Here is a 12712-nt window from a genome sequence, read left to right as displayed (position 1 = left end):
TACAGCATACCGTTTTGTTTAAAAAAAAAAAAAAATAATAATAGGAAGTATGCAGTGTACACTATATAGCTAATATTCTATTCCGAACGCAGCCATCTTAGTTACACTCACAACAGAAAGAGAAAAAAAAACATTCCACAACCTGCTTTTTGGACTCGGTTCATAATTAAATCATATTAAAATTTTATTAAGTTATATCCTATATTAAAATAAATGAAAACAGAAAGACTGAGAGAGAAATCAAATACAGAGAACGCAAGAATGACATCCAATAGATTATGGAATGTATTTCGGTAAATAAAATAGAGCTCCAACTGTTCCATCAAATGTGCAATATTCCGGCCACAAATGATCTGAGCCTGAAAAGAGCACCGTAAGTTTCTATATACACAACGTAGGTATATATATATACAGCAGATTTATATATACAGTATACTGCGCTTGAATGGATATATACTGTATACATATACCTTACAGAAACATATATATATATACATATATATACATATACATATATATATATATATATATGTATATATATTTTAACCATCTCATTTACAAAGCCAGGCAACATCTAGAAGATTCTTTACAGAATCAAGGTTCTTGTGGTTCGTTCTTTCTTTTCAATATACAAAGTAAACATAGTTTTTGATATCCACCACAGAGAAAAAAAACCCACAGCAAGGCCATTTCAGCCTCACGTCTGTAAGTACAAAACTGGCACAGAAGACAATCGTAATTTTAATAATAATACACGTGAATAAAAACGCAAAATTAAATTATGCACTGATGGGACTAAAATGTTGTAAACCTTTTCCCTGTTTCACTGCAGGCTCGAAAACAAACCACTTCAAAACAAATAAACCAACACAATTACGGCTTAAAAAAGAAAACAACCGCCCTTTGACGAAAATACGCTCCAGCTGATATCGTTCGCTTTTCGTTCTGTTCAATTAATGTGGAGCTCAGTTGGTGAAGAGCAAGGCCAAAGGGTGGAGAAAAAAAAAAAAAAGAAAAAAGTTGACAAATCGGACTTCAATTACTCTTTAAAAAGACAAAACTGAACAGCATGGCGAACGGAAATGGTGAAATGCGAAAAAGGAGGGATGTGAAAAGTAACGTCACAATGCCGAGGGGCGTGTCCCTCCTTTTCCGTTCGAAAGTTTGGCAACCACCCCGATAGTGGCCTCGACTGTGCGTGACAGCATCTCCAGGGAATCCTGCATGTGGGCGTGGCCACAGCCGCCTGACTCCGCCTCCTGGAGCGAGCAGCTCCGCCCCTCAGAGGCTTCCGGCAAACTGGACAGTAAAAGCACCGAGTCGGCGGAAGTGGAGGGAACTTCCTCTCTTTCTGGCTCCGCCTCCTGCTCTTGCGGTTCCTTCCTCCCATCTTCCTCTTCCTCCTCCTCTCTTCCCGCTATCTGCTGCGGAGCTTCGTCCGCTCGGCCGAATGCTTCGGGAAGAGAGGAGGATGACGACGAAGACGAAGATGATGACGATGACGAAGCGTCCATTTTCTTCTCCTCGAGGGACGCGCTGTCGGGAGAGGGCGGGTCGTTTTCCGTTCCCGGGTCGATGAGGGAGGAGTCTCGGGTTTCAGTGTCCGACGTGCTGGTGGGCGTTAACGCCTCCCCGGGCTCCGCCTTCTGCTCGGAGCAGGGAGCCAATGAGGAGGAGGATGAGGAGGAGGGAGCGTCTCCTGCACGATCGTCAGCACTGCTGCTCACTCTCCGACGCTTCACTGGAGTCACACCCTCCTCTTCCGCTGAGGAGGACAGCAAAGACAAAATGAGGCATTTTTAATGTGTGATTAATGCCACGTCTCATTTCAAGCGTCTTTGAGTACCTTGAAAATCAAATCCCTTTATACATATATAAATTATTAACTAAATAGAATAGGGGAAAGAGAAAAAGAAAGGAAAGGGGGAAAGAGAGAGAGAGACACAGAGAGAGAGAAAGAGAGAGAGACAGAGAGAGAGAAAGAGAGAGATAAATTAAATAAATAACCAAATGAAAGGGAGAGGTAGAAAGAAAATAAATGTATTAATTGCATATATACTAATAAAACATTCAATGGTGCTATTTAAATAGAAGAAACAGAATATATAATAATAAAACTATACATAATGTCAATAATGTAGATCAATACATGTGTACACATTCACACATTCATAAACAAACATTTACACATTCATAAACAAATTATATTAAACAAAATACTATTATTATTAATATTATTAACAAAAAATACAGCTTTCTGTCATTTTAAATTATTGTTATTCGTGTAAATTATTGTTTAAAATGTGCTTTTGGTAATTTAACAAAATAAATAATTATTATATTTTACATCAAATAATTCAAAGCCATCATGAACAAGAAATGCATACTCCCTTTTTGTGCCCCTAGATGTTGCTACCAATTTATTAAATAACTAATTATAATTATTATTATTTTGATGTTGTTATTACTATTATTATGATTATTATATTTCAGATAAAAAAAAAATTCAAAGCCACAATGAACAAGAAATCCCTTTTTGTGCCCCTAGATGTTGCTACCAATTTATTAAATAATTATTAACAATAACAATTCTTCTTCTTGTTGTTGTTATTGTCATTATTATGATTATGATATTTCAAATAAAATAATTCAAAGCCATGATGCACAAGAAATGCATACTTATCGATGCAATTTTGTCAAATGCATTTTTGTGCCATAAAAAAATAATAAAATCCCCATCATGTGTTGCTTTTGAATGATTTCATTTAGAATATAATAATATTAATAATAGATTATGTAAGTGTGTTTGTGTATGTTGAGACCTTTGGCTTTGCGCTCCTTGGCCTCCAGCTCTAGTGTTGCGCGGTGCTGAAGACACAGTCTGCACTTGGACAGCAGCTCCTGTAGAGCGGGACCCAGAGCCGGATCCAGATGCTGAGGGGTGGACACGGACAGCACCAGCAGCAGCGCTCGCAGGTCCTGCAACACACACACACACACCATGAGGGAAGAGCGAGAGAGCGCTGGCACAGGCGCGAGGAGGGAGCTGTACTGACCGCGTTTAGGAGGCTGCTGGTCTTGCTCATCTCTGCTCTCTGATTGGTCAGCTCAGGCTGCAGGCTGTGGTACTCGTTCAGAAGGTTGGTCACCAACACGTTGACGAGATTCGAGCAGCTCTGGCCTGATAACACCTGCACCTGCACCTAAACACACACACACACCGCAGCAGGACAGGGTCAGTGTCACAGAGCAAAGGAACCACTTTTACAAAGTAAGCTTAACTCCGGGTTAAACATGTCACCTTTGAAATTATAACGTTGCACATAAATTGTGCATTATGGCAAAATGAGTTTTTGCAGCATTGAATAAATTAAAAAAAAAAAGTCTAATCATTTCAGAAAAATGTATTCAACATATTAAGGCGAGACACAACAGGTGAATAGGGTAATTTTTTTAACTAGCAGATATCACCATGAAACATTCCCAGTTGATTACCTGCATTAAGATGAGAAAAAAATGTATTACAAGTTTTCTGTAATTTAATGTTTAAATATGCAAATTAGGCATTATCTAATTAACCTGTTAAGCACTGAAGCCATTTTTGAGTTGTTTTGTCTGAGAGACACACATAAAAGTGAAGACTCATAACTCCAAAACTGTAACAAGGAGAGTCAAAAGGGAGGTATTGTTTGATAGAACACTTTTCAAATTTTTTGAAAATATAAATTACATTACATTTGGACATTCTCCTGCTGAGAAACTGCTGATAAAAGACAAAAATATATATAATTTTATTATGATTTTGCATATATTTCTTGTTTGACATGGAATAACTCTGGAAGGAAATATGGTAGCTCAAAAATTCTTTTTTGGTAAAGTCCCTCTACAGGTGACCTGCATCTGGATCAAATTTTGTGGTGATTGCATAAAGTATTCAGAAGTTACAGCATTCTGAACAAAGGTAGCCTTTTTGTTTAGTCCTCACACATTTGAAAGGCAATAAAAAATGGTTGTTTTCTGAGTGACACACAAAACTAAAGACTCATAACTCCAAAACTATAGCAAGGAGAGTCAAAAGGTAGGTATCGTTTGATAGAACACTTTTCATTTTTTTTGAAAATATAAATTACATTTGGACATTTTCCTGCCAAGAAACTGCTGATAAAAGACAACAAATAAATATAATTTTTATTATGATTTTGCATATCTTTCTTATTTGACATATAATAACTCAGGAAGTAAATAAGGTAGGTGGAAAATTCTTTTTTGGTGAAGTCCCTCTACATGTGAGCTGCATCTGGATAAAAGTTTGTGGTGATTGGATAAAGGAATCAAAAGTTACAGCATTTGGAACCAAGCCAGGCTTTTTGTTCAGTCATTGACGCCCCCTAATGGGCATTTTTAAAATTGTTCCTCCATGGAGAATATCTTGTCATAAACGCAATAGATTATGTTCATTGTGGGCTCATTTTAATTGTAATAGTATGCTGTAAAAAATGATGTGCCATTTTCAACGATCTGTGAATGTTTCATGAGCTGTATTATGTTTTTGGCAATTGCAGTACATAGTACAGAAAAGTATTTTATAGATTATGAAAAAAATAAATTCTATTTATCAGCAAATTACTAAGCAATACTTAGGAGATGTTCAAATTGGCTACATTCACTGTAAAGTTCAGACTCTAAGCTTTCAAATGACACCTATTTTGTGTTAATCAAGGCAATATTTTTGAAAAATATGATAATTAATATTTTCGCAGCCAGGTGGCCCCCGCGGGCGGTGCCGTCAGAGTTAGAGGGACTACTCAGCAGTCGTTCAGAGTTGATCGAAGTGGTTAGATGCTTTAAAAAGCTGAGATTCTAAGCTTTAAGATGATACATATTTTGTGTTATCCCACGTTTGAAAAAAGCACGGATGGCTCCAGGAACATTGGAAAACACATTGCATCCCGGAAAGATGAGAGACATGTTTTTTAGCCAAGCATGCATCACTTCGTGAGGTATATCTCACGATCAACGCAATGGATTATGTTGTGTTTGGCCTCTTTGTAATCGTGAGAATCTGTTGTCAATAAAGATGTTCGATTTTTCACAATCCATGCATGTTTCATGGAGTTATGAGCTGAAACGTCACATCAAAACAACATAGCATCGCTGCTACTGCTACTTCATTGGTGCGCATAGTGCAACGTCATGTGTTAGAAGTCCATAAGGAATATCTTTAGATCTGAGTGATGGATTATGGTGAGTTTGGGCTCTTTTTAATCTTAACAATCTGCTGTAAATAATGATGTGCCATTTTACACGATCTATGCATGCTTCATTGAGTTATGAGTGAAATCGCGGCATTAGTGCTCCATCTATATACAAGGCTCTATGTGCGCCTGTGGGGGTTCGAGTGTCACAACTCCATTAGGAATATCTTAAGATCTGAGTGATGGATTATGCTGTGTTTGGGCTCTTTTTAATCGTGAGAGTCTGCTGAAAATAATGATGTGCAATATCCTACGATCTGTGTATGTTTCATGAAGTTATAAGCGAAAAACCAACGCGAGTGCTTCACCAGTATATACTTGGCTAGGTACGTCTGTGGTATTTTTTGTGTTGGAACGCCATGAGGAATATCTTTAGATCTGATTTATGGAATATATTGACTTTGGGCTCTTTTTAAATCGTGAGCTCCTGCTGTAAATAACGATATGTCATTTTTCATGATCGATGTATCTTTCATGAAGATACGAGTGAAAAGGCCAAGTCTAAGCTACCTTGCTTGGCTACGTGCGTCTGTGGATTCTCTTTGTGGTAGAAATCCATGAGGAATATCTTTAGTTCTGAGTGATGGATTATGTTAAGTTTGGACTCATTTTAATCGTAAGAATCTGCTGTAAATAATGATGTGTCATTTCCCACAATGGGAGTATGTTTAATGAAGTTACAAGTGGAAATGTTTCTTAAATTATGCATCCTTATATGATTTACATATGGGTCTCTTGAGGGGCTTCTTGTACAAAACCTCACTCAAGTTTAGTAAAAAGCCCAAAACAATTATGCTTGTTGTATTCTACTCATTGAGACCTTTCAAATGACATATGGCACATGACTATCTGAGCTGTATGATGTATTTGACATATTGTAGTATGTAGTACAAAAAAGTACTTCATAAATTATGAAAACATTTTTTTTCTATTTATCAGCAAATAACTCAGCACTACTTAGGAAGTTATCGAATTGGCTACATTCATTGTAAATTTCAGACTCTAAGCTTTCAAATGACACCTATTTTAAGTTGATCAAGGTAATATTTTTGAAAAATATTATTATTATTTTTTATCGCAGCCAGCTGGCGGTACACTCCGTTTTAGAGGGATTACTCAGCACTCGTTAGGAGTTGATCAAAGTGATTAGATGCATTAAAAAGATTCTATGCTTTAAAATGATACCTATTTTGTGTTATTCCATTTCAGTGGTTGCTTAGAAATTACTGCTGTCCGGTACTGGGGGCGCTGGTTATTAACAGGTTAAATATGCGCTAATTTGCATATATTTCAAAAAATGAAATCTGAGTATTGGATAAAGCCAGGTTCAAAATTATTTTTTCATTGTGTTCACATATTAGATGGGGAAAAAATTACAGAGGGATTTATGGATATCTACTTTTGTTATCCTGTAAATCAGAATATACTGTCAATAGCCTTAAAAAATATATTTTTGCCATGTTTTTTGGAATAAAATGTTATATAAATCAGGCTAGGAATAATATATTTACAAATCCCTCTGTAAATGCCTTCATAATATAACTAGGTACAAGACTGGAAAGTTTGGTGTATAGATAGTGGAGATTTCGGACTTGGAGAATGAGAGAAAAGTCATTTTGAGAAAACGGGCTTTAAAGATTTAGCATCAGCCAATGAGATTGCGCATTTGCGCCCTTTTACTTTCACGATTGGTTGCTGATAAAAAGGAAATGACCATATTTGGATCCGACAGCATTGTACGAGAGAGAGCTTTCTAACAGTGTGTGTAATGACAGGGTGCAGACAGCGATCGCGGCGCAGCGGGATGATTTATATCGCCAACTTTTGAGGAATTAATGAGAAATCTACAGACGCAAACAGACAAAGCGTAGTAAAATGTGTAAATGTGTATTTCTGACTTTTTTTCACCACAAGTCTGAAAGACGACATGTTATTGAAGACAAATATCCCAAAATCTCAAAATTGACCAGTGCAAAAAAAAAGGAAAAGATAAATAGGAAAAATGTTATTCCTATATTGACTGTTGAATTTTTCACGCACAGAACTGATCAATCAGAGTCAAGTGCTGGAGAGAGTCGTGTCGTGACTCCAGGTGTTGAACAACCCATTACACTCACACTGTGTGAGGACTAGAGTAGATATGTCTGTGTGTACCTTGTGTAAGAAGCAGGTGAGGAACGAGTAGGCGATGTTGTTGTTGAGGAAGTTCCTCTCGTCCATCAGGATGCATTTCATGTATTCTCCAAACGCTGGATCCTCACACAGCAGCTTCACACACGACTGAGCCATCGCACACTGACAGAGAGAGAGAGACGTCATGACACACACACACACACACACACACACACACACACTTCTGACTGGATGAGGCTGCTGTGTTTTCATAGTTATGTGTCTGAAGAATCTGCTGCTTGAAAAACCCATATAACGCATCATCAATCTGAGATGATGTAGAGATGCATGTGCATAAAAATGATTATTATTAACATTTAAAACGTATACCTTGTTAGGAATGCTTTCGATGTGTGATTGATGTTGTGTCTCATAAAAGTGTGTTTGAGTTCCTTAAAAAGAGCTCTATAAATAAAATGCATTATAATGATGTGCATACTATTATATAAATATATATTATCATTATTATTAATAATACAAATATTGTATTCTGTTAAAAATTGTTTAAAATGTGCTTTTGGTGATTTGTAAGATGTATAATAAATGCATAATCTCCCTAATAACACACACCTAACAATAAATAAATACATAAATACAATTTATTTTTTAATTTGTATGATGTATAATAAATGCATACTCCTGTTTGCTCTCCTAACAATAATAAAACAAATATATTAACGCGTAATACTCCCTTTTGCACTATTAACAATAAAATAAATAAATACATTATATTATTAATTTAAAGGATGTATAATAAATGCATACTGCCTTTTTCACCCCTAAAAAAATAAATAAATGCATAATAATTATTCATATTATTATAAATATTAAATAAAATATAAGATAATCATAATAAAATATACAATTTGTAACTTAAAAATTCAAAGCAATGACAGATTTTAGCACATTCTCAGGCACTCCACATCCCATCATGCTCAACAACACCTCTTACCTCTAGTGTCTTATTGCTTTAGTACGTGTGTGTGTGTGTGTGTGTGTGTGTGATGACCGAGAAGGTTTTACCTGAGATTGAGCAAGTTCTGTCCAGAGTTTGGGAAAGAGAGCCAGATGTAGAGGAAGTCCTTCATATGCGATCAACACACCTGCACACAGGTAAACAAACACCATCAGCACAAATACACACACACACACACACACACACTCAAGAGAGATTTAAGAGCGCGGAGAGAGAGAGAAGCGTTCTTACTCAGTTTCACCAGAGTCTCTGTGAACTTCTCACAGTTGATGGCGACTCGACAGAGCAGGTGAATGAACTGATGATACGACAGGAAGTAGTCCAACAACATCCTGTCATACACCTCATCTTTACCCTACAGGAAACACACAAACACACTCTATGAACAACTGAAGCTCAGCTTGTAAAGCGGTCCACTGGTTGGTCTCACACACACCTTGCTGGTCTCCACCATTGAGGGCAACAAGCACATGTTGAGCTCGGGTCTGGGAGGACGAATGTTGTTCTTCCCGCCCATCAGCTTGATGTTCTCTCTACAGGGCAGATACGGCCCAAACGACACTATACAACACACACAAATACTGTTATACCATGTGGTGACCATAGCATTATCATTTATTAATTGTTTTTAACGCCATGTCAACAAGAAGGCTAAAGTCATACAATTAACAAAAAAGTTATGGTATATAAAAAATGTTAAATCAAGACAAATGTTAGACACTAAACCCATAAGAAAAAATGCTGCTTGAAATAAAATAAAAATATCAATAATACTAAAATAACATCGCACTGAATAAAAAGTTGTAAGTACGCAAATTGGGAAGCCACTCGTGTGAATCTCCTAAATGGATCCTAGTAAAACAACTTAATCACACCTAGATTTGAAAGTACTAAAAAGGTTTTTCTTATACTTGGATTTAATTCATGTAACGTATGTCTATGGCGGCTGCAGGAGGGACTCACTGGGGATGTTGCTGTGGTGGTACGTGCAGTGGTTGTGCTGCAGGAAGGGCACGAGTGTGTGCAGGAAGTCATGAGGGCTCAAGAGCACCAGCTCCTTCAGCACATCTGAGGACCAACACACACACACACGTTCAGATCATCACACTCGGGGGTTATTTCTAAAGCAGTGCTTGTGTTTCGTGGATGTGGCGACTCACCCAGACAGGCGTTACGCAGCTCTGGCGGGCTGTAAGAGTTCAGCAGCGTCAGCAGTTTATGGGCAAAATCAATCCTCTCCTGCCACTGGATCAGAGCCTGCTTCACATCTACACACAGACACAAGCGATCAGTTATTGACATTACATGTACAAGTGCATTATGGGCAATTGAAACCTTTGGATTGGATGTCAAGATGTATTATGGGTAATGGGCTACTTGAGTATTGATGCTTCAGGTGGGTTAAAGGTAATGAGTACTTTTGTACTGCAGGTTAAGGTGTATTATGGGTAATGAGTACTTTTGTATTGAACGTTAATGTGTATTATGGGTAATGAGTACTTTTGTACTGCAGGTTAAGGTGTATTATGGGTAATGAGTACTTTTGTATTGAACGTTAATGTGTATTATGGGTAATGAGTACTTTTGTACTGAACGTTAATGTGTATTATGGGTAATCCTATAACTCCAGTTTAAGTGAGTGGTGTATTGTGGGTAACGTACTACCTTTACGTTGTAAGTAGGGTCGCGTTGCCTTTAAAACAGACAGGAATATGGACAGCAGCTCCACTAGATCACCGGTCACATGACACGCGGTGGCCTCATGGTACATCATGTGCAGGGTGTTGAAGGACTGCAGACACAGAAATTTTCAGTTGTACACGACGGTCCATTAAAATATGCAGATGAATGAAGAAAGTGACTGAAGAGAGCATGAATACCTCAGTCATGAGGATGAGTCCTCTGTTGAACACCACCAGCAGTCTGTCCTCATCGTTCTCCAGCAGGATACGGAAGGCACTGAGAGCACACAGAGTCTTAGGGTACATTTACACGACAACGATATGGTTAAAACAGGGGCGTTTTTCCTTTGAGTTTTCCGCGTACAGACGACACCAGTGTCAAAACGATCGAATCTGCAAAAATGACTAAAAACACTGCATTCTGCTGCCAGGCCATTAGATGGCGATGAAACACTATAGCCTGAACATGTAAAACGCATGTGCATGACATCATCGTCTTCACCAAGCGTGCCGCACAAGCACTGAAAAGTGAAGCCAAAACGTCTCGATCGCCCCCCGGTGGCCGGTCCTAGTATAGGTCATAAGCCCCGCCTCCCCATGTTATTCAACGGCACGTGAGACCAACTAAACAATTACATTACACTTCAAATATCGTTTTTCCAAAGATGGTTTCTGTCATTAACGGTAGTTTTTATCACGCTGATGTAATTTCAAGAGTTTGTTTTTAAAATAATTTTGTTTTTAGTTCGTTATTTGATGCGGTGGTCGTGACGTCATGATTGACAGCTGTGATTGACAGGTTCTCTGAGTGAAGTAGTCACTGAAGCACCAACAGACTTTTTTTTCGGGATCTTCGGAGGACTGAGGAGATTGGAGCTTTAAATTTTATATCTAAATTTCTATAATTAATTTTAAAAAAGTGTAGGAGCGTGTGCTTGGGATTGATTCTGCGAGAGTGAGGGCAGGGCCTTGATTTCACGGCTTTACTTCCTGCTCACTACTGCGCATGTCTGGTCCCGAGATCGCTTCTGCACAGACTTCTGACCAATGGAAGAGAGCGAAGGGGCGTCGTCCATCTTTTTTTACAGTCTATGGTCTTCACAGATTTGCGTTTTTGTAGTTTACATGGAGATCGTTTTCAAAACTTTCCGTTTTCAGGCCCCCAAAACGCCGTTGTCGTGTAAACAAACGGTCAAAACGCATAAAAAGTTTTACGTTTTTACATAAACAGCCCCTAAGTAGGAACGCAAATGGCGTGTAAAACGTTCTGTGAGTCTTTAAAGAGCGTGTGTGTGTGTGTGTGTGTGTGTGTACCTGATGAGCGTGGTCCAGCAGGAGCGTCCGTCCAGACAGCGCAGGTAACAGCTGATGGTGGTCTTCTTGAACTGCTTCACGTCCTCCAGCTCTTCCTCCCTCATATCAGGCCTCTGAGCTACAAACAACTGCATCAGGTTAAACAACTCCTCCACCGCCTGCAGAGAAACAACAAACAGTGTTACCTGACGGAACTGAATTAACCTCAGTAATAGATGAAGCGTAACTTCAGACATCATATTCCTTCAGACACTCTTCATTAAAATAGGCTTAAAAAAAAAAAAAAGGTCAATGAATTTTTCTTAACTTTCAGAAAATGTTGTTAGTACATTTCAGGAGGTCAAACTGAATGCAGCATTATTATACACACAGTCTTATTTTATTCTATTCTACATTTTACTTTGCCACCCTGTTATCAAAATTTGGGAGACATCTACACAGAGTTTAAACACTGATTTGTTTGATTTCATTATTTTCTAGCAATACCATTAATTAGAAATATATATAATATACATAACAAAATGATGATTCTGCATTAAATTGACCATTTATAATGTGGTCATAAAAGTTTTATTTCACATAAAGGCTTTCAAAGAATCCTAATCCAAATATTTTTATGAGCAGCACAACATGTTTTCAACATGGATAATAATCAGAAATGTTTCTTGAGCAACAAATCAGCATATTATACTGATTTCTGAAGGATCATGTGACTGGAGTAATGATGCTGAAAATTCTGCTTTGATCACAGGAATAAATTACATTTTACACTATATTCAAAAAGAAAACAGTTCTCTAGAAGAGACTCTTTCATCGTCAAAACATTAAAAATTTTGACCAACTCCAAACTTTTCAACACTAGTGTAGTTACTGATAAACTTCCCCATAAGTTAAAGTAAAATACACGTTTCTTCTGTTCTCCTTGGTAACGTCAGCACTCACCCCCGGGTACTGGCTGGCGTGCGGCGTGAGGTTTTTGAAGGCCCACTGTATGTTCTGGTGCGACGCCAGCTGGCGGGTGAAAGCGGGCGACTGCTCACAGCACATGCGCAGGATGGCGTAGTACGCCGGGAGCATCCCGCGGTTGAACAGCACCACCTCCTGATCGTCGTGATCCGCCAGGATGTAGTTAAAGGCGATGTTTTTAGTGACCACAGGGTTTTGGACGATGAGACGCACGTTCTCACTGCAGTCCACGCAGACGTTATACCAGAAGGACAGAAGAGCCTGCTTGTTGTGATTAGTGGCGATGGCCGGCTCTGATAACTTGGGCTGTGTGAGAGAGAGAGAGAGAGATTTCATTTATGTTATAA

At 38.2% G+C, this 12712-nt stretch overlaps 1 protein-coding gene across 1 annotated transcript; it reads right to left on the bottom strand.

Moving 5' to 3' along the window:
* Positions 1 to 159: 159 nt before the first annotated feature.
* usp34 (ubiquitin specific peptidase 34) lies at positions 160 to 12701 on the bottom strand. The gene is made up of 13 exons (XM_056247200.1): positions 12342 to 12701; positions 11400 to 11557; positions 10284 to 10362; positions 10069 to 10195; positions 9564 to 9671; positions 9367 to 9471; positions 8840 to 8964; positions 8635 to 8758; positions 8451 to 8530; positions 7410 to 7550; positions 3057 to 3203; positions 2823 to 2979; positions 160 to 1765 (listed from the first exon to the last, which is right to left on the bottom strand). The coding sequence occupies exons 1-13, from the start codon at positions 12699 to 12701 to the stop codon at positions 1122 to 1124; spliced, it is 2355 nt and encodes a 784-aa protein (XP_056103175.1). The 3' UTR covers positions 160 to 1121.
* Positions 12702 to 12712: the final 11 nt, after the last annotated feature.

This window comes from Rhinichthys klamathensis, unplaced genomic scaffold (assembly GCF_029890125.1).
Source record: "Rhinichthys klamathensis goyatoka isolate OS25496 unplaced genomic scaffold, OSU_Roscu_1.1 h1tg000044l_1, whole genome shotgun sequence".
Lineage (NCBI taxonomy): Eukaryota > Metazoa > Chordata > Actinopteri > Cypriniformes > Leuciscidae > Rhinichthys > Rhinichthys klamathensis.
Note: the sequence above shows the minus strand (reverse complement) of the source record. Positions and strands in the feature narration are given on the sequence as shown.